The sequence below is a fragment of the Erythrolamprus reginae genome, chromosome 1, assembly GCF_031021105.1.
Source record: "Erythrolamprus reginae isolate rEryReg1 chromosome 1, rEryReg1.hap1, whole genome shotgun sequence".
In the NCBI taxonomy this organism is placed as follows: Eukaryota; Metazoa; Chordata; class Lepidosauria; order Squamata; family Dipsadidae; genus Erythrolamprus; species Erythrolamprus reginae.
The window spans coordinates 144,555,897-144,579,601 of record NC_091950.1 but is presented as its reverse complement, the minus strand read 5'-3'; the positions used below and the strand labels follow the sequence as shown (position 1 = coordinate 144,579,601).

Genomic DNA, 23,705 nt, shown 5'->3' with positions numbered 1-23,705 from the left:
CACTTAAAAACTGTAAACATGCTATGTGGGAGTGTGTTTCAATACAATCTTAATGGAGGTGGTTTCAAGTGGATAACCTGCTAAAACTCCTCATATATCAATACCAAAATATATAATTACATGTGTAGGTGAATAAAGTCATTTCCATATAGGTTTAATCACCAACGCCCTGAGAACGTCCTTTTACCTGATCATTTATATGCAAAAGGAAGACTCCAAGTACGCAATCAAAAGATTGGAATGTTGTGATTTGTTGATCTGTGATTTGTTAGTGTGTGTGTGTATATATGTATATGTATATGAATGTATGTGTGTGTGTGTGTATGTATGGGACATTATTGCTGATAATGAAAAGGAAGGGAGACTAGTATAGATCTACAGTATTTCAAGCTTATTTTGCTCTCACCAGCTAGCCATACCCTTGCCAGGATTTTACATAGATATAGTTTGTCGGCTATATAAATTTAATTGATATGGCTCCTGGAGGGACCGAAAGGAAAAAAGGGAGCAGTATGCTCCCTCCCATATTTGGGTATACCAGAATGATTTGACACTCATATATAAATGATGGATGCGGTCAACTAGAAGCATCTTGGAATGATATTATTCCCTATCACAGATTAAGTATGATCTTTTTGAGAAAGATAATTTGAACTAATCCTAATTAATCCTAATTGTTACATGCTGTTTTTATTACTGTTGTTAGCCGCCCCGAGTCTGCGGAGAGGGGCGGCATACAAATCCAATAAATAAATAAATAAAATAAATAAAATAATAAACTAGCTAAAGGGTTTGATGGACACTTATGTATATTTTAAACATCTGGAGGGCACAATAACTAAGGAAATAAGGGGGTTGGGAATGGAAGCATGCTCTCATATTTATTTCTGTGATATAATTAGTTGTGTCTAGTACTTCTGGGCAAAAAAGGAGATTTCTTTCAGATACTCACACACTGGCATGAGGCTTCTTTTTGGAGAAGTCACAGGCGAGTCCCAAATCTGAGATGCGGACATGGCCAAATTCATCTAGCAAGATGTTGGCTGGCTGTAGGGACAGAGCACCATTTAACAAGTTAAGTGTTTTATTTTTATTTCTTGGACTGCAGACTTCTGCTGTGGAAATGGTGATGAGAGAGGGAAAGCAAGCCCAGCCTATTGAAACTCTCCTCCCTCATGCTGTGACCAGAGCCTCAGCAACAGCACTTTGGAATCAACCAAATAATGGTAAATCTCTGCAGGAGAATTGAAGAAGCATTTCCCAAATGATGACTTCAGCTCCCACAGTGGCCAGGTTAGGTTTACAGAGGAGCACCATCAAGGTATAATATACAAAACAAGCAACAAAACATGATTTCAGCCTACTTTGTGTGAAGGGTTAGCTCTAATTCAAAGAGAGGAACTCAAATTATTTTAATAATTCAAAATACCTAGAACAGGAATGTGAAGTATATTCTAAGATTTTAGAATATTACTTTAATTTACTCAGTAAAAGAATTTACACAGTAGTCAATCTTCCATTTCCTAAAGGAGACAATAGAGCTTGATTTTAGTGTTTTCTAATCACAAATCCCTGTTGGCTCCTAGATATGGAAATGGAAGAATTCCGAATGCATCGAGAAAAATCACCTTTTCCTCAGAGAGGAATGAGATATTGAAGCCTCATCACTGAATACCAGCAGTTCTATTCCTTTTGTGAAAATAAAAGCCACTAATGGTGATGCTGGCTCTCCTGGATCATTTTACAGCACAGGGGTTGGTTAGAAAAGATGGATGGTCTCACCTTGAGGTCACGATAAACCACAAAGCGATTGTGCATATGTTCCAGACCCAGGATGATCTCTGCTGCATAGAAACGCATCTCTGTCTCCGAGAAGACCCCATGCTGGGAGAGGTGATAATGTAGATCACCCCCTGCAAGGAGGAAAGGAAAGAACTGCGTGATGGAACAAGGCACAGCTTGAGGGGGGGGGAAGGGGGGAGGAGTCGTTTAGGAAAGCACATGAGGATGGCAGAGAAGAAGGGGCTCTTAGAGTCAGGATCCTGGCTCTCACCATTCATGAGGTCCAGGATGAAGCTGAGCTTGTCAGGTGTTTGGAAGGCATAGGACATGCACACGATGAAGGGGCAATCCTGGCAGGGATCCAAAGAACAAAGTTACAACAGAAGAAAAAAAACAAACCAACGACAAAGAAACTGCATGCACGCGCACATCATATATCGATCCGATACATTTCAGCTCACTCTCTCACGCAGCTTGGCTCGGGCATCTTTGCGGTACCTTCTACGATCTAATACATCCAGTGTTCACACTTATTACCCAACTCATTCAACTGCACACACTTATGTTCGCTTCTTACGATCTTGTGACAATGGGTTGTGTAATAAATCACTCAGTTTCCGGCCTCACAAACTAGCCCTACCCTCTTGTATTGATCCTATATTCTAGAATTGCTGCCCTGCACCAATACCAGCAGTGCATTGCCCCCGGTTCGGACCAGTTCTTAAAACCAGAAGCGGTGGAAGGTTCTGCCCACCCACCCGGGACGCTTCTGTGCATGCAGAACCGGTAGCAACCTAATTCAGAACCCGCTACTGACCAATACCTACACAAAAAGATTAGAATAGCCCCCACCCTTCTTGCCTTTCGTAAGCTTCTTAAAACCCACCTCTGTCGTCAGGCATGGGGGAACTGAGATATTCTTTCCCCCTAGGCTTCTACAATTTATGTATGGTATGTTTGTATGTATGATTGGTTTTAAAGTAAGGGTTTTTAGCTGCTTTAGTATTGGATTGTCGCATGTTGTTTTTACCACTGTTGTTAGCCGCCCCAAGTCTACGGAGAGGGGCGGCATACAAATCCAATCAATCAATCAATAAATAAATAACCATCCTTGCTTTCCCAGAACCCCATGCTGCAAACACCTGTAGGTATTTTCCTCTTGTTTTTCTTACATGTTAAGAAACCTCCCTGCCCTTTTTTTGACTCTCCAATATACCCCATACGTAACACATGCCTCTCCTCTAATTTTCAGACATGCCGCACTGACCTCTTATTCTTTCTGGCATCAATGTTGCAGTGTACATGCATGCCATCTTTGCTGCTAGGTTACACTCCCAGTACCCACAAATGATCACCACCTCTTTTGCATATCTTCTTCCCTCTCCATGTCAGGTGACTTCAGCAGAAGATCTACCTCACCCATGCCAGCTCTGAGTCCCCAAATCCCCAAACTGTCACTTGCAATGCTTTTATGCTTCCCCTTCTGCCCACCGAAAACTTATAAGGCGTGGGTTCAGGGCTTGTGCATTCTTTCCACTTCTCCCAATTCCTCATAGAGTAGCCAAGCTCACCCCAGTGCTGACAAGAGACAGCATGATGCGTTCATTCAGAGCCAATGTCTCCCCCTGCTTCATCTTAATGCGCTTCTTATCTAGACACTTCATGGCGTACCTATCAAGAAACAGAAGAGGTCAGAAACTCCATGATCAAGACTGCTAAATTTTTGCCCAAAGTATCTGATGATGCTCCTGTCTATGAAATCATCCCTGCAGATGTCCCTCCAAACATAACCATGTGACAGTATTTCTGATGAAGCTCATATTGTCCTTAGCATGTTCTTTCTGCAGAGAAACTTGTCCTCCTGTTTAGGAACATCAGGTATTTAAAATGAAAACACCTTTTCCCTGATCACAGATGCCAGTTCATTAAACCGTGTTTTCCAAGCTTTCTTTTTATATCTCCAGAACAACCCTAAACAATAACTTTCTAGTTTGCCAACAATTGGAAAACTGTTCGGTAATTTTCCTGTTGGCTTGAACTCAGGATGTGGAAGGCAAGGAAAGCAGTCAGATTCCTTTTGCCTTATAGTTGGCCTGGCAGGATTATAACTGAATTAATTTGTTTAGAGGAGGGACATTTTCCAAGGCAGCAATAAGGAAGCACATGATCAAGTCCACAAGGGATGCATTGTAGAGAAAATATAAAACTTTTAAAGGAAGCTGGAATTTTCTTAAATTAGTGATACTTATGCTTCCTTAGGCACTGACCAGTTAATACAGGCTATTGCATAAATAAGAATACAAAAATATATATTATGAATCTGTCTGGATGTTTTACAATTGCTGGAACCTATTTTATTATTGGCTTGAGAAAAGATCAAACCCGACAAACAAACAGTAATTTCTAACTATGTAAAAGAAACCTATCTGGTGAAAGTCTAATGTATATAGAAGATAAAGCTATGCACAAATGATTAAGACTATTATTCGTCTTTTTCTCTCTTTTTTTTTGTTATTCTATTAGCAATTCAAATTATTAGGCTACATATAAATTGGCTATAGAGAATATAAATCATTTATATTAATATACAGACTTGTGCACTCGCCCGTTTTATATTATGTTTTTAATATTTTTTTTGTAATTGTCTTGTTTTTTGTATTGACTTATGTATTTATGTATTTATTTATGTAAATAAAATTTATTTTTTTTAAAAAGATGTTTTTGTTATTCTTATTTTGTATCCTTGTTCAACTGTTTCTGCTGCTTGTCTTCATTTTAATTATGAGAGGTGTGCATAAAATAGTATGTCTCCATCTAACCTGAAACACGGTTTTTTAGAGGGTTGTGTCTGTTCCACAGACCAAGATGAAACTGTTTTGTTCTAGAAATGGCCTGAAATGCAGTAGAAGTGGTTTGGGAATTAAGCCAAGGAGACTGGCAATGATTGTGGGAGGGAAGATGTTGGGAGAGAGGCAGCAAATGAGCAGGCTGGTGGGATGAACTGCACTGGGAGTTGCTGAGGAGAAAGGTGTAAGATGTAGCAGTCTTGCCCTACTCAGCCCCCCAAAATCCCCCAGGATCCCTCTACATTTTGTTTCAGTTGAAAACTGAAATAATTGGGTTTTGCTTCTGCTGCTGCAAGATGATTACTGGACTGCAACGATTTGCTCTGGAATTGAACAAAACATTTTATAATAAAATCCCAGATTCTGATCGTATATGTGGACTTTTTGTTTTGTTTCAGCAGTTCATCTATATCAGTGATGGCAAACCTATGGCACGGGTGCCGCAGGTGGTATGCGGAGCCATATCTGTTGGCAAACAAGCCATTGCCCTAGCTCAGCTCCAACGTGCATGTGTGCCGGCCAGATGATTTTTGGCTCAGACACAGGCTCTGGGATGGCGTTTTTTGCTTTCAGAGAGCCTCTGGAGGGATGGGGGAGGGCGTTTTTACCCTCTCCCGGCTCCAAGGAAGCATATGGAGTCTGGGGAGAGCGAAACACGAGCCTACTGGGCCCACCAGAAGTTGGGAAACAGGCTGTTTCCGGCCTCCAGAGGGCCTCCAGGGCACAGGGGAAACTGTTTTCACCCTACCCAGGCATTGAATTATGGGTGTGGGCACTCACACATATTTGATAGCACGCACCCACGCTCTTTTGGCACCAGAGGAAAAAAAGCTTCACCATCACTGATCTATTTCTTGAAACTCTTGAATTGGTGCTGAAAATGTTCTGTTCTCTAAAATAAAATGTTCTCTCTAAAATAAAAGCAAGTTGGCAAAAAGCTTCGGGAAGCTTACTTGGCACCTGGGTCAAGCAAAGGCTCTTCATTGCAACCTATGGGGGAGTAGCATTTCAGAGCTACCTGAGGACCCACCCCATGACTTTCCATAGTCATAAGATTCCGATTTTACATCTAGTGATACTCTGCATAAATAGCTAGCAAGAATTAAACTATTGGGAACTGCCGATTGCTGAAGCTGAACCTCTGTTCACCATCATTGAACCAGCTGAACCATCATTTTTGACTTGCTCTCCTACAATTCTCACCACAGCATGACAAGACAATCCCACATATTACATTTTTCCCGTGTCTGCTTTCCGGCAGCCGTAGACCTCTCCAAATCCACCGCGTCCGATGATCCTATGGACACTGAAGTCATTCATGGTCAGCTAGAACCCATGAAACAGCAATTTTTAAAAAAAAGAGAGAGAAGAGAAAGCAAAAGAAGAACGTTAACCTGAAGTGAGCATGATCTTGTTTCCATAGTGCTGTCTAAGCATATTCATATTCGTAGGCTAATTATCACTGGATTTCAACTACTGTCAACACATACTTTCCCTCATTTTGTTCACCGTTGCTTGTGAGTTTTTAGTATTAAAGGAGGTATCACTGGATATATAAACTCATATCTTGGAACAGAAACTGGTAGCCTGTAACTCCTAAGATGTTGATAGATGCCAACTAACATTCTCAACAAGTTATAAGTTCAGCAACTCCAAAGCAAAAGATTTTCTGTTCCCGTTTTTAAGATACTGAGCATGACACTGGATTCATTTCTCTAACTCTCACAGTTATCTAGTTCATTTATTTTATTTATTTATTTATTTATTTAATTTATTGGATTTGTATGCCGCCCCTCTCCAGAGACTCGGGGCGGCTAACAGCAATAATAAGACAGCATACAATAATAATCCAATACTAAAAACGATTTAAAAACCCATTAATATAATAGTATTTACCAAATGAATAACAGAAATAATAAATAATCTTGTTTTAGCTACCAAAACGATGAGCTTTTTAGGGATGGGATCTCCTGTCTCACTACATGATGATTGCTTTGCAAATCTTGTAAATCCTGCATGCTATAATAAAGTGACCATTAGCTACTCTATGCTTAGTGTCTCATGACAGTTTTATCACAACCTCAAAATGCCCTCCCAACACTAGCCACTTACATGGATGTTCAGCTCCACATTTTTCCACTGGCAGAAGCGTGTGAATTTGTCACTAAAACAGAACAAGAGGCATAACTCACAAATGTACACAAACAATTTCTCTTGCAGTTGGCTCCAGTCCCCAGCCAGTGCATTTGTAAAGCTAAAATCTCTGTTTGCAAGATTTCCATTTCAGTATACCAGCAATGAAAAAATATAGGAGGCATTTTAAAGGTAGCCCAACCAGAGGGCATTGTGGCAATGGCACCTTAAAAGACAGCAATTCAGACATCTTAATGCCATATCCCCAGAGCTAAGGATGTTTACCTCTAGTATCCAGGTGCAGTTAATGAATGCTTTGCTGGGTTAATGGGAAATGAGGCATGATCATATCAAATTATGGAACAGCATGCCAACCTGGCTCACATCACTAAAATCGGACTGAATGGAGGGGGAGATATTTACCTCTTCCAAATGTATCTATCAGGCTATCTTGTATATAGCAACTTAAGTGGTTAAGATAATCTTGGTCTATAGACTTTGTCTTTGATCAGTCTAACACCCAGCCAATTTTGACTGCCTGTATTATCCTACTTAACTTCTTGTCCAGGCTGAAGGAGGTGATTTCAAATACAGGGCTCAAGGCTTAACATTAAAACTAAGACTATGTTGTTGTTGTTGTTGCCCAAGATGGCATAACTACCATGTCAAACATGTTCATGTCTCAAATTATACCTCTCCCAACATCTGTGATAGAATCTTGAGTTTTTGTATTGAGTAGGAAGAAGTGATCTATAGGGAGAACATTATGACTAAAACTCTCTGATCGAAGAGTGCTTCTGGGTTGAAAGGATTTGCTGGTGAAAACATCGTTGCCCAGGGACACCAGATTGACTAAGCAATGCAAACTTTGGGGAGGCTCCTTTCATGTCCCTCCTCCCCACATTGTGTGAATGTGGAGAACAATCCATCTCACATATGCTACAGTGCATACGATGTTCTTCAACATGTAAAGAGGAAGACTTCAAGCTGGTAAGAGAAAATGAATGTCATCCAGTTTCAAGCCTATCTATTTTACATACTTTTTACATGCGCTATATCTCTATGACATATTTTACACTTATTTTACCTGCTCAGTATTGAACATTATACAGTGGTATCTCTACTTACAAACTTAATTCGTTCCTTAACCAGGTTCTTAAGTAGAAAAGTTTGTAAGAAGAAGCAATTTTTCCCATAGGAATCAATGTAAAAGCAAATAATGTGTGCGATTGGGGAAACCACAGGGAGGGTGGAAGCCCTGTTTCCTAGAGAGGCCCTGCCTTTTCCGGCCGTGTTTCCTCCAAGGAGATTCCAAGAGAGGCCCCACAGAGGCTTCTCCCCAACTTTTCTGGCTCTGTTTCCTCCCAGGTGATTCCTAGAGAGGCCCCACAAAAGCTTCTTCCTGCCTTTCCTGACCCTGTTTCCCCCCAGGAGATTCCTAGAGAGGCCCCACGGAGGCTTCTCCCTGTCTTTTCCAGTTACAGTTTTGGAGGTTTGGGTTTGTAAGTGGAAAATGGTTCTTGAGAACAAACAAAAAGATCTTGAACATCCGGTACTTATCTAGAAAAGTTCGTAAGTAGAGGTGTTCTTAGGTAAAGGTACCACTGTACAGTGGTCCCCCGATCATTGCGAGGGTTCCGTTCCAGGACCCCTCGCAATGATCGGTTTTTCGCGAAGTAGCGCTGCGGAAGTAAAAACACCATCTGCGCATGCGCAGATGGTGTTTTTACTTCCGCCGCAGCAGCGAGGAGCCGAAGATTGGGGTTTCCCCACCGCCCACGCAAACTCCTCGCTGCCGCTCGCCCGCCCTTCGCCCGCCCACGCCGTTCGCTCGCGCCGCTTCCCAGCTGAGTCCTGAAGCCAATTCGCTTCAGGACTCAGCTGGGAAGCGGCGCGAGCGAGCGGCGTGGGCGGGCGAAGGGCGGGCGAGCGGCGGGCGCGCAGGCAGGCGGCGGACAAGCCGTTCGCTCGCACCGCTCGCTCGCGCCGCCCGCTCGCGCCGCTTCCCAGCTGAGTCCTGAAGCCAATTCGCTTCAGGACTCAGCTGGGAAGCGGCGCGAGCGAACGGCGTGGGCGGGCGAAGGGCGAGCGGCGGGCGCGCGGGCAGACAGGCGGTGGACACGCCGTTCGCTCGCGCCGCTCACTCGCGCAGCTTCCCAGCTGAGTCCTGAAGCCAATTCGCTTCAGGACTCAGCTGGGAAGCGGCGCGAGCGAACGGCGTGGGCGGGCGAAGGGCGGGCGAGCGGCGGGCAGGCAGGCAGCGGACAAGACAAGCGGCGGGCGCGGCAGCAGCGAGGAGCCGAAGATTGGGGTTTCCCCACCGCCCACGCAAACTCCTCGCTGCCGCTCGCCCGCCCTTCGCCCGCCCACGCCGTTCGCTCGCGCCGCTTCCCAGCTGAGTCCTGAAGCCAATTCGCTTCAGGACTCAGCTGGGAAGCGGCGCGAGCGAGCGGCGTGGGCGGGCGAAGGGCGGGCGAGCGGCGGGCGCGCAGGCAGGCGGCGGACAAGCCGTTCGCTCGCACCGCTCGCTCGCGCCGCCCGCTCGCGCCGCTTCCCAGCTGAGTCCTGAAGCCAATTCGCTTCAGGACTCAGCTGGGAAGCGGCGCGAGCGAACGGCGTGGGCGGGCGAAGGGCGGGCGAGCGGCGGGCGCGCGGGCAGACAGGCGGCGGACAAGCCGTTCGCTCGCGCCGCTCACTCGCGCCGCTTCCCAGCTGAGTCCTGAAGCCAATTCGCTTCAGGACTCAGCTGGGAAGCGGCGCGAGCGAACGGCGTGGGCGGGCGAAGGGCGGGCGAGCGGCGGGCAGGCAGGCGGCGGACAAGACAAGCGGCGGGCGCGGCAGCAGCGAGGAGTTTGCGTGGGCGGTGGGGAAACTCCTCGCTGATGCCCGCCGCTCGCCCTCCCGCCAGCAAGAGGGGGAAGACCCAGGGAAGCTGCCCAGCAGCTGATCTGCCCGGCGCCATCTACGCATGCGTGGCCATAGAAAAAAAGGGCGTGCATGCGCAGATGGTGTTTTGACTTCCGGGTTGAAAAATCGCCATATAGCCGTTTCGCAATGATCGGGATCGCAATACCCGGGGGATCATGTATGTCTTATATGTGAAGGCGCGGATGACATGAATAAATAAAAATGACTAAAATTTAAAATAAATGAAATGTCACATAATTAGAATGTGACTGTTAAGAAAAATGCAAGCAGAAAATAGTAGGAATGGATATTTGGTTATCGTTATTACTGAAAACTTAGCCATCACTGCATTTATAGAATGATGTCCAACAGAGTGTTTTTAATCATTAAAGGATGTTCTTGTCATAGAGCCAAATTTAAAAGGATCAGGACCTTCAAAGGTCCTCTGAGACCTACTTGATGGCAATTTGTTTTATGGACAAACACTTTGAGTGTTGAAAGCCCAAAAGTGTTTATCGATAAAACTGCTGGGTCACATTCTCTATAATAATAAAAACAAAAAACCACATACAGTATCCTGAGTGGTTCTTAGACTGGATGCTAACTGGAAAATTTAAACAACCAGGTAGCCAACAATTGTTTTTACCAATGCACCATAACTAAGATATTTCTATCGTTAAGTAGCATCTATACAGTGATCCCCCGCTCGTTGCGAGGGTTCCGTTCCAGGACCCCCCGCAACGAGCGGGTTTTCGCGAAGTAGCGCTGCGGAAGTAAAAACACCATCTGCGCATGTGCAGATGGTGTTTTTACTTCCGCAGCGCTAGCGAGGAGCCGAAGATTGGGGGCGGCGCGGGTGTTTTAAAACGTCGCCGCCGACATGGGGGGCTCGCTAGCACCCCCCCTAACCCGGGTTGGGGGTTCGGGGGGGGTGCTAGCGAGCCCCCCATGTCGGCGGGGACGTTTTAAAACACCCACGCCGCTTTCCAATGAGTCCCGAAGACAAACGTCAAACTTCCGCGTTTGTCTTCGGGACTCATTGGAAAGCGGCGCGGGTGTTTTAAAACGTCCCCGCCGACATGGGGGGCTCGCTAGCACCCCCCAAACCAGAGTTGGGGGTTCGTGGGGGTGCTAGCGAGCCCCCCATGTCGGCGGGGACGTTTTAAAACACCCGCGCGCCTTCCCAACTGAGCCCTCAAGCCAAGCGCAGAAGTTCGCCCTGGCGCAGGCAACACGCGCTGCCATCTTCCGGGCCAGCCAGGCTCAGCGGATCAAGCCCGGCTCCTCTCGGCCCAGCATCCCGGGCCAAGCGGCTGCCTTCCGTCACTGAGCCTGGCTCGCCCGGAAGATCGTAGCGCGCGTTGGCTGCAGCGGCGGCGACATTGCTGCCGACTTGGCTTCCCTCGCCGCTGCAGCCAACGCGCGCTACGATCTTCCGGGCGAGCCAGGCTCAGTGACGGAAGGCAGCCGCTTGGCCCGGGATGCTGGGCCGAGAGGAGCCGGGCTTGATCCGCTGAGCCTGGCTGGCCCGGAAGATGGCAGCGCGTGTTGCCTGCGCCGGTGAGGGAAGCCAAGCCGGCCAGGCTCAGCGGATCAAGCCCGGCTCCTCTCAGCCCAGCATCCCGGGCCAAGCGGCTGCCTTCCGTCACTGAGCCTGGCTCGCCCGGAAGATCGTAGCGCGCGTTGGCTGCAGCGGCGAGGGAAGCCAAGCCGGCAGCAATGTCACCGCCGCTGCAGCCAACGCGCGCTACGATCTTCCGGGCGAGCCAGGCTCAGTCATGGAAGGCAGCTGCTTGGCCCGGGATGCTGGGCCGAAAGGAGCCGGGCTTGAAGATCGCAGCGCGCGTTGGCTGCGGTGGCGAGGGCTTGTGATGGAGGGTGGAGGAAGCGGCCATGGGAGGGCGAGCTGCCTCAGGGAGGAGGATCGGGCGGGACCAGGTGGGGGCTGGAATTTCTCCAGGGCGAAGGGCGGGCGAGCGGCGAAGGGCGGGCGAGCGGGTGCTGGGGAGGGCTTCTCGCCCTCCCGCCAGCAAGAGGGGGAGCGAACGGCGTGGGCGGGCGAAGGGCGGGCGAGCGGCAGCGAGGAGTTTGCGTGGGCGGTGGGGAAACTCCTCGCTGATGCCAGCAAGAGGGGGAAGACCCAGGGAAGCCGCCCAGCAGCTGATCTGCCGGGCGCCATCTACGCATGCGTGCCCATAAAAAAAAAAAAAAAAGGCACGCATGCGCAGATGGTGTTTTGACTTCCGGGTTGAAAAATCGCAAATTACCCTGTTCGCAATGGTCGGGAACGCAATAACCGGGGGATCACTAACACACCAGTCTTATTATACATTTAAAATGTTGATGTTGGTTCTAAAGCTCTGAATTAAGAATAGACTGTCAAAAATCTCAGCTTTATCCATGCCAATGAATCGACTCTGACATCACATTAGAAGACACAAGGCATTCTGGAAGATGGCCCCTGCTATGATTAATGTTTTTGAGGTTCCATCATAGTAAACCTTCAATTGGGCTCTAAAGACAGACCTGTTTATCTTGATCTATCACCATGTTAGGCTTCTATCGGACTATCATATATGGTAAGATTTGTACAGTGTTAACAGTTAATGTAAAGTAATCTTAGTTTTTAGACATTTTGTTTTTGTTTACTCTTTTAAGATAGCCTAACCTTAAGTGATCTTAATATAAATAGGTGGATAGATGGATGGGTGGGTGCATAGGTAGATGGACAGCTAGCTAACTAGACCAAGAAATATATTCTGTCTACACCCAAGATGGCAAACCTATGGCACAGGTGGCATGCAGAGTCTTCTCTGTGGGCACGCCAGCTGTCACCCCAGCCCAGCTCCACCGTGCATGTGCGCAATCCTCCCACCATGGGTCCCTGCCACGCACGCACTGGGGTGCATGTGTGGACGTGCATGCGCAGGGATGCATTCACCGGGAGTGCTCACACTGCATTTTGGGAGTTCACACAAGTGTGCGTGCCCCGCTTCTGGGAGTTGAAGTCCAGATGTCTTCAAGTTGCCAAGGTTGGGAAACACTGGCATAATGTATCTATCTGTCTGTCTGTCTCTGTGTGTGTGTATGTGTGTACAGATACAGAGCGAAAGAGAGAGAGAGAGAGAATTACATAATAGATTTATGTATATTTATTCCAAAGGCACTTTCACTGTGTTCATAGGATCTCACCGCTATGTAGATCTTCAAATTTTAAAAGATATCACTGCATTTTTGTAACCACCCCGACCCAGTTAGGCAACAATGCATAAGAAGGATATTCATCTCTCTATATGGCTTTTAAATACTTTTCCTTGGGAAAAACTCACGAAGTGTCCACTGAGGGTTTTCCCTCTCAACTCTCTTTAAACAAGGATTATTTCAAAAGAAAGAAAGCCCATGCTACCTGGGGAAGATGGGACGGTAGTCCAAGAGAAAGAGAAAGTTGCTATATACGCATACAGCAGCACAGTTTCATACAAAAGAATCCATTAACTTGAGGAATTTCCATAATGTTCAGAAATATTACTTTTAAAAAGCTCCCCAGAGAGCTCCTAAGAGGAGATTTTCAGGACAAACTGTGAAAAAGCTCAGTGAGGGCCATGTCAATATGCTGAGCTGGATTTGAAAGGTGGCTAGCTAAATGAAAGAGTCTTCCGGGGGGTGGGGGGGTGTAAAAATCAGAGCTATCTGACGGAAAATCAAAGAAAGTTCACAGCATCACTTTAATGTAACCTCTAAAATGAGTTTATATTCCTCAGGACTCACCTCTCAATGAACCTCTGGAAGACAGACCCACGCAGACATTGGCAGATCTCTTCAATGTATGGCTGGCAAGAGAGGAGACAGATTTAAATATCAGCAGCCTGCCCAGTAGCGAGTTCTAAATTAGTTTGACACCGGTTCACGCATGTGATGCTTCTGCACAGAAGCGTAGCAGGCGGGTGGGCGGAGCCTTCTGCCACCACCGCCACCGGTTCTAAGAACCGGTCAGAACCGGGAGCAAGCCACCTATAATCTTTGTCACTCACTTGTCCCGTTTCTCTTCTGAATAGTTCCAGCTGTAGATATTAACATCCATGGCAGGGGGATGCAAAAACTCTGGCAGCAAAAGGTATACAGGTAGTCCTCAATTTACAGGTGTAATGGAGCTTCGAATTTTCTCAGAAATCGTGATAAATTGAGACGCTCACACGACAGATCCAATTTTGTGATCTTTTTTCGTGGCAGTTGTGAAGCGATCGTTGTAAAGCAAATCAATATATTCCTATGGATGGTTTTTTGGTTGAAAATTCGCTCAAAAGGTCAGTTTCTGGCGAAAGCCCCATTGTAAACCTTGTCACGTGACCTTATTACAACTGGCTATAAAGGCAAACCAGTTGCCGGGTGTCTGAAATGTGGATATGTGTCTCTGTGTGTGTCTGTCCTGTCACAAGACCAGAATTGGGTGGGAAGTAGCTTTGGGGGAGGGGGAAGGGTCCATCATAACCATTGTGAATGGTCATTAAACAACCCATCACAAAGAATCCGGTGCAGTGGAATACTATTCGTGCTGCATAGATTTTTCTCACTCGGCAGTTTGTCCCAGGAAAGATAGCATGCCTATTTAAAGGCAAATGATGTTTTGTGTGAGCTCAGAAATTTATTTAATTTGACTTCTATGCCGTCCAATCTTGAAGGACTCGGGACTATGGAAAGGGACTTACTTGGAACAGGTCAGGCAGCACTTGCTTTTTGCTCAGACGGGTTTGCACATACTCTGTGGCTGTTTTTGAGAAGGGCTGCAAAGGAGACAGAAAAATAAGTGAGTCTAATGCATAAGTGATCATTACTTTAGTAGGATGAGCAATAACCTGGTAGGGCAGCTGTCTCTTATGTGTGTTTGTGTGTGTTGACCTTTTCAGTTCCAACCTTGTTGCTTGGTATACTTTTGCTTAAGCTATCTCGCCTTGCATGTAATGAGTCTCTCTCATATATTACATTTCACCTTTTAAATTGCATTACTGAAATAAATGAACTTTATTCTGATTTTTCAAGTTTCGCCTGTACTTTACTCTCCCAATCCTTGTGTTAAGTTCATCTTGTCTGCAGACTGTCTAAATTCTCCTATGTTGACAGCTCTTATTTGTTTCCAGCCTTAAAAACATTTATGTTCATCCACCCATCTATATGGAAAGGTGCCTTATACCAAATTAGTCTATTTATCCAACTAGCCTAATATTGCTTGTTTTGGGTGATGGACAACTCTTCCAAGTCTCTCTCGAAGTTGACAATGGGGAAGATTCATTAGCAACTATTTTACTGCTTTAACTGGAGTTGCCAAGAACTGATCTTGAAAATCCCTGAACCCAAAGTTGGTGTTCTACCTATGAGTTAGGGTCTTTTAGGAGGAAGAAAAGCACCTTGCAATGCTTATTTCCTGACCTCTGACTCCCTAGTTGAGAGCAGTGATGGATGCTTTCACTAGTATCCATCAATTGTTTGACGTCAACATTAGGAATCTAGATACCCATAATTGAGCTAGATATTAGGACACCACTATTCTACGATGCTTCCATGCCTCTTCCTCCTTCATCCAATATAGACGCAGTGGGATGTGATATCATCGCACAATGCATTCCCCCACCCCCGTTCCCTCTACAGTCAAAGTGGTACGATGAGGACAGGAAACAGACAATTCCGTATTGTTTGCTATGGAATACCTGAGACAAACAGGAAGAGAGAGCAGAATTAGCTGTCCCAAATAGAGAGAAAGAAATTGTCTGTCTGTCTGCTGCTGCCAATAACACTGCCTTTTAAGAAGTATCTAGGTGGCTGCCTGCAGTTCACTAATAACAAGATCAGCGCTGAACAGCATCGGTGGGGGTGGAGGAGAAGAGAGAAAGATGACGGAGAAAGGTTAAGAGCTGAGATAGGCCGTTCCAACAGAAATTGGTGCGCCACTCGGGGACCCACAGAAAGTATTTTGCCTATCATGGTGGTGGTCTTGCTCCTCCCAATTAATCTGGGGAGCCTTACATTTTCAAGGATCTTGTTCAAGGTGATTATGAAGTGGCCTTTCCGCCCATTCCCAAGGGCCTTTTCAGACTCTCTCACATGGCAGCAAGTGTCCGAAGCACTCACATGAGAGCAGGACAACAGTTCCTTCATGATGTACATGTCAAAGATCTGGCGGCTCTTAATCGCTCGGTCCTCCTCAGAATCCAACTTCTCATATTTTTTGATCTGGAGAGAACAGGCAAGATAATATCGGATAGATAAAATAATGTGCTTTTTCCCACTAAAGATTCAAGGCCACATTTACAGAAAACATAACCCAGACCTGAAAAATCCCGAAGTTTAACTTAAAAACTAGGTCATCGAGATTCATTTTCTTAGCTTATTCTGTTTGAGTGGAAGGTGCAGGTTACAACAGTGATAACAAAAACAGCGTGGAAGCAATAATTATATAATAACGATAGACAGGCAAAAGGATAAGAGCTGTGATTAAGAAATTCAACAGTGCACTGAAAAGTAATTACCACTTCTTCTCTTCCTTGCTTATGATCTGTTTTTATTTTTAATTAAGTCAAGTGAAGCATATTGGCTTTTCCCAAACTGGAATCTATATGCATTGGTCTATAACCACAAACATTCCCAGTTAACACATCACCAATTCCTTAAAATTAGATACACATACATGAAATTAATACTTGTACTTTGCTGTATTATGTCCTCCAACCAACAAGATCTTACAGAATGTTATTAATATTAATGATTTATATCCCCGCTTGCTGCTGAGAGGATAACAGTTTTGACAAAGCTACTAGGCTGTGCCAATCTGCTTGTTTATTTAAAATTCTAGCTAAACTGCAGCTGGAGGCCCATGATCTAATGTTCTTTCGGATCCTTCTTCTGTTGCATGAACAAAATTCCAGTTATTCGAGAAGGAAGGGCACTTTATCTCCTAATTACCTGCAATATGTAAAAAGGGCTCGGAATCACTTAGTTGTTTCTAGGAAGCCTAAGTCTAAAAGCAATATTCTGTGCTATTCTTTTCAAGTGGGTTTCTTACTCCCCACGGCCCCAAATCTAGGTCCCTCCGAGCTTCAGGAGCAGATTTGGGAAATATGAAGGGAGAGGCTTGCATGAGGATAGAAAAATCTATTCTACCAGCAGTGTTGTTTACCCTTTGGGGAACACTTTTCACCTTGATTTCGTTCTTAAAGCTTATACCCTCTTCCTCCCAACAGAAGTGTAGGCTAAGTGTAATCTCGATCATCTCTATCCATTTAAAAGCATAATATATTCTTTGTGTGCTAGGCTAAAGAAGCTAACAATGTTTGAATATTATAATACTTTTTTGCCCATAATTAGTGCCTCACCTCTTCATAGAATTCCACCAGTGGTTTGGCCTCCTCTACCTGATTCAAGCAGAAATCTCGGAATAGGAGGAACCCTAAAATACACAAAAAGTCAGCAACATGAAACTCACATTCCACTCACTCCTTCCACATATTTAACAAACTGCTCCGAGTTTCATTTCTACGGTAGTAATCCAGGACGCATATGCCTCCCTTGACTAATTATACCCTTAATGTATGTAGGGAGAAACTGGATAACACAGAGAATTGGATAATGCTGAGAATGATTATAAAATGATCTACAATTGCCACATTGCCTTAAAAGCAGGAGGGATCTTCTATTGCTGGATGGATCAGAAAGCCCTTCTAGTCTCTCAAGATACTTCCAAATTAGGCCATTCAATAATCAACATCTGTTACAATTGCCAAGGCTGAGAAATTAAAACATGCAGTGGGGCAACTCCTTTTTGTCTCTCATCCAATTAATTGCCATACTGGAGAAAAAGGGTTTCAGCCAATAGCAAAGAACCATGCCATGGAAAGCCTAAAAAGTGCTTTGATTCCTATTTCTTCAGCAGTTATTTTAAAACAAACACTGTATACTCCGAAGCCATGGCTGATTTTGCAATGATTATTTGAGTAAGCTACAATTGGTTTGTACGAAGTAAAACACAAACAACGGTTTACAAAGGCAAAATTCAGTAACATGCTTTCGCATGTTACTGAATTTTGGCTTTGTAAACTGTTGTTGTCTGAGTCAGAGGATGAGGAAGACGTTGGGATCAGGAACCCCTGTTAGAAGCAAGAGTAAGGAGGTTCAGAAGCAGACATGAATACCTCTTTAGATAGGGGTCTAGACATTTGCGTAGCAATTGACAAGTTTCAAGTTTCAAGTTTTATTGAATTTATATGCCGCCCCTCTCCGAAAACTCGGGGCGGCTAACAACAATCATGAACAATATACAATAAAATCCAATACTAAAAGCAAATTAAAACCCCTTAATATATAAAACCAAACATACATGCAAACATACCATGCATACAGTTGTAACGGCCTAGGGGGAGAAAAAAGTCTTAATTCCCCCATGCCTGGCGGCAGAGGTGGGTTTTAAGTAGCTTACGAAAGGCAAGGAGGGTGGGGGCAATTCTAATCTCGGGGGGGAATTGGTTCCAGAGGGCCGGGGCCGCCACAGAGAAGGCTCTTCTCCTGGGTCCCGCCAAGTGGCATTTTTTAGTTGACGGGACCCGGAGAAGACCCACTCTGTGGGACCTAACTGGCCGCTGGGATTCGTGCGGCAGAAGGCGGTCCCTGAGGTAATCTGGTCCGAAATCTCTCCCTGGCATAAAGATGAAATAATTGAGGAAAGAAGTTGGGGAAGGGGGTGGAAACAAATTTAATGACATCTTATGATTTTCCACAGTTTTTAATGTAGCCTATAAAACTGAAATTATATCCCTTTTATAGAAATAAAATATTTAAATGTATCTTGTTAGAAATCTCAGACTCCTCTCTTTCCTTCTTGGGACTTCCTTCTGAGACAATCTCAGAAGGTGCATGATAGTGATCACTACCCACATGTCTATCAAAGTACTGAACTACTGTCTCCAAATAAAGCAGGTTTCATCCAACCTGCCATTGTTTATCCCTGCCAACATCTATGAAAAATGCATAAACTTTTTCTGTAAATCAATAGCATTTTTTTTTACAGTTGGCTTATATTGTATCGCTGTCTTGCCATTTTACCGCCGTCTAGAATTTTGCAATGCGGGTCTACTAGTAATCTTTTAACAGTAATATAAGAGGAAAATTTTTATGAATTTGGAATCGTTTATGTAGCGTGCATCAGCTCACTGGGGAAAATAATCGGATGATTGCTGCCAGTAGCAAACAGCCTCTGTTTAGACAAAGCTGAAAACCACAGACATCTAGTCCCAAGAAGGAAAGAGAGGAGTCTGAGATTTCTAACAAGATACATTTAAATATTTTATTTCTATAAAAGGCATATAATTTCAGTTTTATAGGCTACATTAAAAACTGTGGAAAATCATAAGATGTCATTAAATTTGCTTCCCCCCCCCCCCCAACTTCTTTCCTCAATTATTTCATCTTTATGCCAGGGAGAGATTCCCGTGGTTAATTTCTGCAGGTCAAAAGCACAGAATATCAGTAAAAAGTCAACAACAGTTCCAAAGCTTGTTGGTCCCTCTTCAATTGTTAGTCATGAGTCACAAATGTTCTAAGATTCAAATAATCAAAAGCACATAAATAACATAGATTTATCAATCATAGTAAGTGATTAACTATAGCTTCCCAATCTATATAACTGCATCTTTTTTGAAAATGTTAGAACCCCTGAATTCATGGACCTCCTAGTTCGGTGATGGCAAACCTAGGGCACGGGTGCCACAGGTGGCACATGGAGCCATATCTGCTGGCACGCGAACCATTGTCTTAGCTCAGCTCCAACATGCATGTGTGCGCTGGCCAGCTGATTTTTGGCTCTGGGAGGGCGTTTTTGGCTTCCAGAGAGCCTCCATGGAGATGGGGGAGGGCATTTTTAGCTTCCCCCAGCTTCAGGGAAGACTTTGGAGCCTAGTGAAGGCGAAACACGAACCTACTGACCCACCAGAAGTTGGGAAACAGGCTGTTTCCGGCTTCCAGAGGGCCTCCAGGGGGCGGGGAAAGCTCATTTCACCTTCCCCAGACATTGAATTGTGGGTGTGGGCACTCACGCATGCGCAATAGCATGTGTGCACGCTCTTTCGGCACCCAAGGAAAAAAAGTTCACCATTACTGTCCTAGTCCATGAATTATTTAATTAATATTCTGCATTCAAATGTCACTCTAAACTGTAAATTACTTACACAGGTTCACATAAAATATTGAACAAGAAACTAGTGAGCGTTGCCTACTCTGCTATATAAACCGAATTCATATGATTAGTTGATGGTTCAGTATATCATGTGTGACCAGAATCTGGAGTGCATTGAGAACTGAACTCATGGCTGTTAATTAAGGATGTGTCATTGTGCAAACATAGCCACTGAATCATATACCGTGGTACCTCTGCTTAAGAACTTAATTCGTTCCGTGACCAGGTAGTACCGGTAGTAATGATTTTAAGTAGAAGCAATTTTTCTCATAGGAATCAATGTAAAAGCAAATAATGCCTGCAAACCCATTAGGAAAGAAATAAAAGCTCAGAATTTGGGTGGGAGGAGGAGGAGGACAGTTGCTGCCGAAGGAAGAAGGTGAGGTAAGGGGAATAAAAAAAATCCTAAACTTTAAGGCTTAAAAAAAAAGAGGGACTCTGAGGCGGCAGGATGAGCAAGTGCCTCCCATACACCTGGCGCGAGGCTGCCTCCTATACACTGCGCCAGAGAGAGAAACCCAGGGGGAATGGCAGGAAACTGGCCGGGCCTTCGTCCTGCTCTCAAATTTCCTGGGAAATTTTTCCGGGCTCGGGTTCTTAAGTAGAAAATGTTTCTTAAGAAGAGGCAAAAAAATCTTGAACATCCGGATCTTATCTAGAAAAGTTCTTAAGCAGAGGCGTTGTTAGATAGAAGTAGCACTGTACCAGCAAGCTACAGTTTTGCCTCATGTGTTGTGTAAAGCCAACCTCATCAAAATATTAATCCAGGAGTCTCACCCCCGCCAGTGTTAGAAAGAGAGCAACTGAAAATGGACATTTAAAAACTATTAATCCCCGCACCACTTATTAATTTCTCAAGCTTGGCAAGCACCATGTTCTGCTTCTTGTTCCCTGCCCTCACTGAGGTGCAGGCTGATCAATTTCAATTTCAGTTTGCGGCTCAACAGCTCCGAGTGCCCCTGTCGGCCTACACTTCCCCCCAAGTGCAAGGGGAGATTGCTGAGGTTAAAAACAAAGCAAAACTATTGAGAAAGTCATACAACCAGGAGAGAGAGAGAAAGAGAATAGGCAAAATTGGGATATATCATGCGGAAACCACAAGTGGCCGTGGGTGTGGGAGGAAGCAAGAGCATTTCCTGTTGGGGCGGGGTGTAATAACGGAAAGGGGAAATGGTGCTACAGTACTTGCTGTTGCCTGGCTGAGCATGGGCAACAGTCCAGTATCACCCCATGAGTTGTTGACCAACAGCCACCACTCAGCCCCAAATTTGTGTTTTCTGTTCCTTTTATGAAACCTTATTTTATGTAAATTATAGTCTTCTCCCAGTTATTTATAGCTGGAGCAAATACATCCCTTCCCTTTCTCAGAAGGACAGAAATATTGGGTTTAATGGTGTCACACTCCCCAACCCCCCTATTCTGGGCAGGATCCTGTGACTTCAACAAAAGAGAAGTAGAAATTCAGTAGGTAAATTCTCCCCATCGATTTTTCTATGGAGGCAAATATTCCACCCGCTGAAATATTTACTCCTTTCACAGCTGTTGATGGTATAGACGTTCTGAAAGAAAAAGCCTTGACAGTTTTGATTCCTAAAGGTTCTTGCACCTTTAAGAACTGCAGTAGGGACATTTCCTCCAGTGCAGATTTTCTGTTGACTGCAGTGAAGAGAAAAAAAAATCTGCAGGGAGAAACATTCTGCTTGCTGTGCAACTATGAAGGCACCTATGAAGGTTATGCTGGAATTCCAAGAGGAAAGAGGCATGTCCGTGTACTTCCAACCCAGATATTTCAAATGTTTTTTCCTTCCAACAGCAGAATGTGCATGATTTGACACGCTACATGCTATTTGGACTGCTGTAAGAACCCAGAAAACTGGGTGACTTAATAAGTAAATGATAGTTAACATAGATAAGCATGTCATGCAAACCCCACAAATATTTACCAAGTGAAGCAAACGCTTTTCCAAACTAACGGAAGAGGAAACAGACACCACTGTAACGAGGACAAGAGGAAGCAAGTTTCTTTGCAGACTTCAGCTATTTATTCTCTTCTCCATTTTTTTTTCTTTTTTAATAGAGGCTTTAAGCTCATCTGGAATTACTCGGTTTGCTGTGCATCAATGTGGAAGGCAATGTTACCAGACTGAATGGATTTGTCTAAGTAAGGCAACATTTTTTACCTGGTACAGCATTTGTCCAAGTTTGCAGTTCAATGAAGCAATACATCCTACCATTCAAAAGCCCTTTCTCTCATATAACGTTCAAGACACAAAACATCAATTTCCTTTGTAAGGAGTCATCTTGGAACAGCCCTATCACTTCTATTAAGACAGTGGAAGTTATAATACTAACCAAAAGTGCATCAGGATAGGGGAGGCAAAAGACTTGTAAACTCTACATTTAAATGAAGGTGGCCAAGGTTGCTCTAAACTGTAGCAGTGACTTAAAAACTAAGTCACTAAAATTATATATGTTCCCTGAATCAAAAAGATAGAACCTTTTTTCAATTTACAGTATAAGTTTCCCTTTCCCTTTTTATTTGGGTCAGCTATGTGTTTGTTACCATAAAAGTTATGTTGAATGAAAACTATGAAATAAAAACTGAGTAAAAAATATGCATAGATTGATTGATTTCAGGTCAGAACCTTGAGCTCTAACTGCCAAAACCATGTATTTGTTGTTTATTCAACGTAAATTAAGCTGTTTGCAAATCATTCTAAACTTGAAGTCGTGGTTAGCAAACTGGATGTGCTCAATATGTTATACAAAAAAAAAAAATATTACTTTATAGTCTGAAGTGATGATTTGCTTCATGCAACATCCTACCAAATAATGCCATTTGTTGATTGAGTTTTAGACTTCGTATGTAGTTCAACTTGTTATGCACGCACAATCACACTAAACCATAAGGTAATCTCACAGTTCACATAATAAATTAAGCTAAAAAGTGCCTGGGTAATTTACAGATCATTGTGTCATGCTGCAGCCACTGCGTAAGCAGCTCTGCAGGTTTCCAATTCCACTGTATTTTCCCTGTTTTAGATAATGTATCTAGCGGAACATATAGCCATGCAAAGATTCTAATACTTACCAATCTTTTGAGAAAATATCTTGTCAAAAGTGACTTCACCCCGATCCTCCAGGTATTTCTGCATAACACTGCGGATGCTGCCAAGAGAAGGCACACAAGGGAAGTTAATTATGAAATATCGTTCTGGCTTGGTTTATTATCTCCAAAGTCTTTCCCCAAAGCATCTTAGAAACTAGCAAATTTAGCATTTCTGATACTGGGAAGACACTACAGCAGATTAGGTGTGTCTACCTTGGTGCTAGTGTTATTAAAGAGACTTCTCCAAATGTGATTTGGATGTGTCTAGCAATCTGTCAATCACATTTGGAGAAGTCTCTTTAATAAAACTAGCACCAAGGTAGACACACCTAATCTGCTGTAGTGTCTTCCCAGTATCAGAAATGCTAACAATATGCTTGAGTCTAAAATATCTAGAGAGCACTAGATTAAGGAAAACTTTTAAAACCTTCATCTTCAACAGAAAATATCTGATCACTCGTGCACTAGCTATTCTGTTTTAATTTTAAAGAAAAATGCTGTTCCTGTACATTTGCAATAATGGTGTACTATACTTCAGATATGAAGCTGAAAACGTGTCCTGCATTGGACGTGAATGTATTTGTAGATGTCTCCTTAAAGTACCTGTGTCTTTTCTTGGGTATACATAACAACACTGCAGTCCCAAGAAAATACAGTGTAAGCCTCAGGTAAGGAAGCACACAGATGCCTGCTCCAACGTACTCTGTCACAC

General features: G+C 44.1%; 1 protein-coding gene across 2 annotated transcripts in view; it reads right to left on the bottom strand.

The window, feature by feature from the left end:
- The window catches only part of GRK2 (G protein-coupled receptor kinase 2), a 50,930-nt gene that overhangs the window by 15,317 nt on the left and 11,908 nt on the right, over positions 1 to 23,705 (bottom strand). Inside the window, exons 2-12 of one of the 2 annotated variants that reach the window (XM_070727689.1) lie at positions 22,976 to 23,052; positions 17,033 to 17,106; positions 15,792 to 15,893; positions 14,375 to 14,449; positions 13,437 to 13,498; positions 6,741 to 6,792; positions 5,863 to 5,954; positions 3,354 to 3,453; positions 2,054 to 2,132; positions 1,783 to 1,913; positions 953 to 1,047 (exon numbers count right to left, since the gene is read on the bottom strand). In XM_070727689.1, the coding sequence (XP_070583790.1) occupies positions 953 to 1,047; positions 1,783 to 1,913; positions 2,054 to 2,132; positions 3,354 to 3,453; positions 5,863 to 5,954; positions 6,741 to 6,792; positions 13,437 to 13,498; positions 14,375 to 14,449; positions 15,792 to 15,893; positions 17,033 to 17,106; positions 22,976 to 23,052 (939 nt within the window). Of the gene's footprint in view, positions 1 to 952; positions 1,048 to 1,782; positions 1,914 to 2,053; positions 2,133 to 3,353; positions 3,454 to 5,862; positions 5,955 to 6,740; positions 6,793 to 13,436; positions 13,499 to 14,374; positions 14,450 to 15,686; positions 15,894 to 17,032; positions 17,107 to 22,975; positions 23,053 to 23,705 lie in introns of both variants that reach the window. The other variant, XM_070727680.1, reaches the window with a different exon arrangement.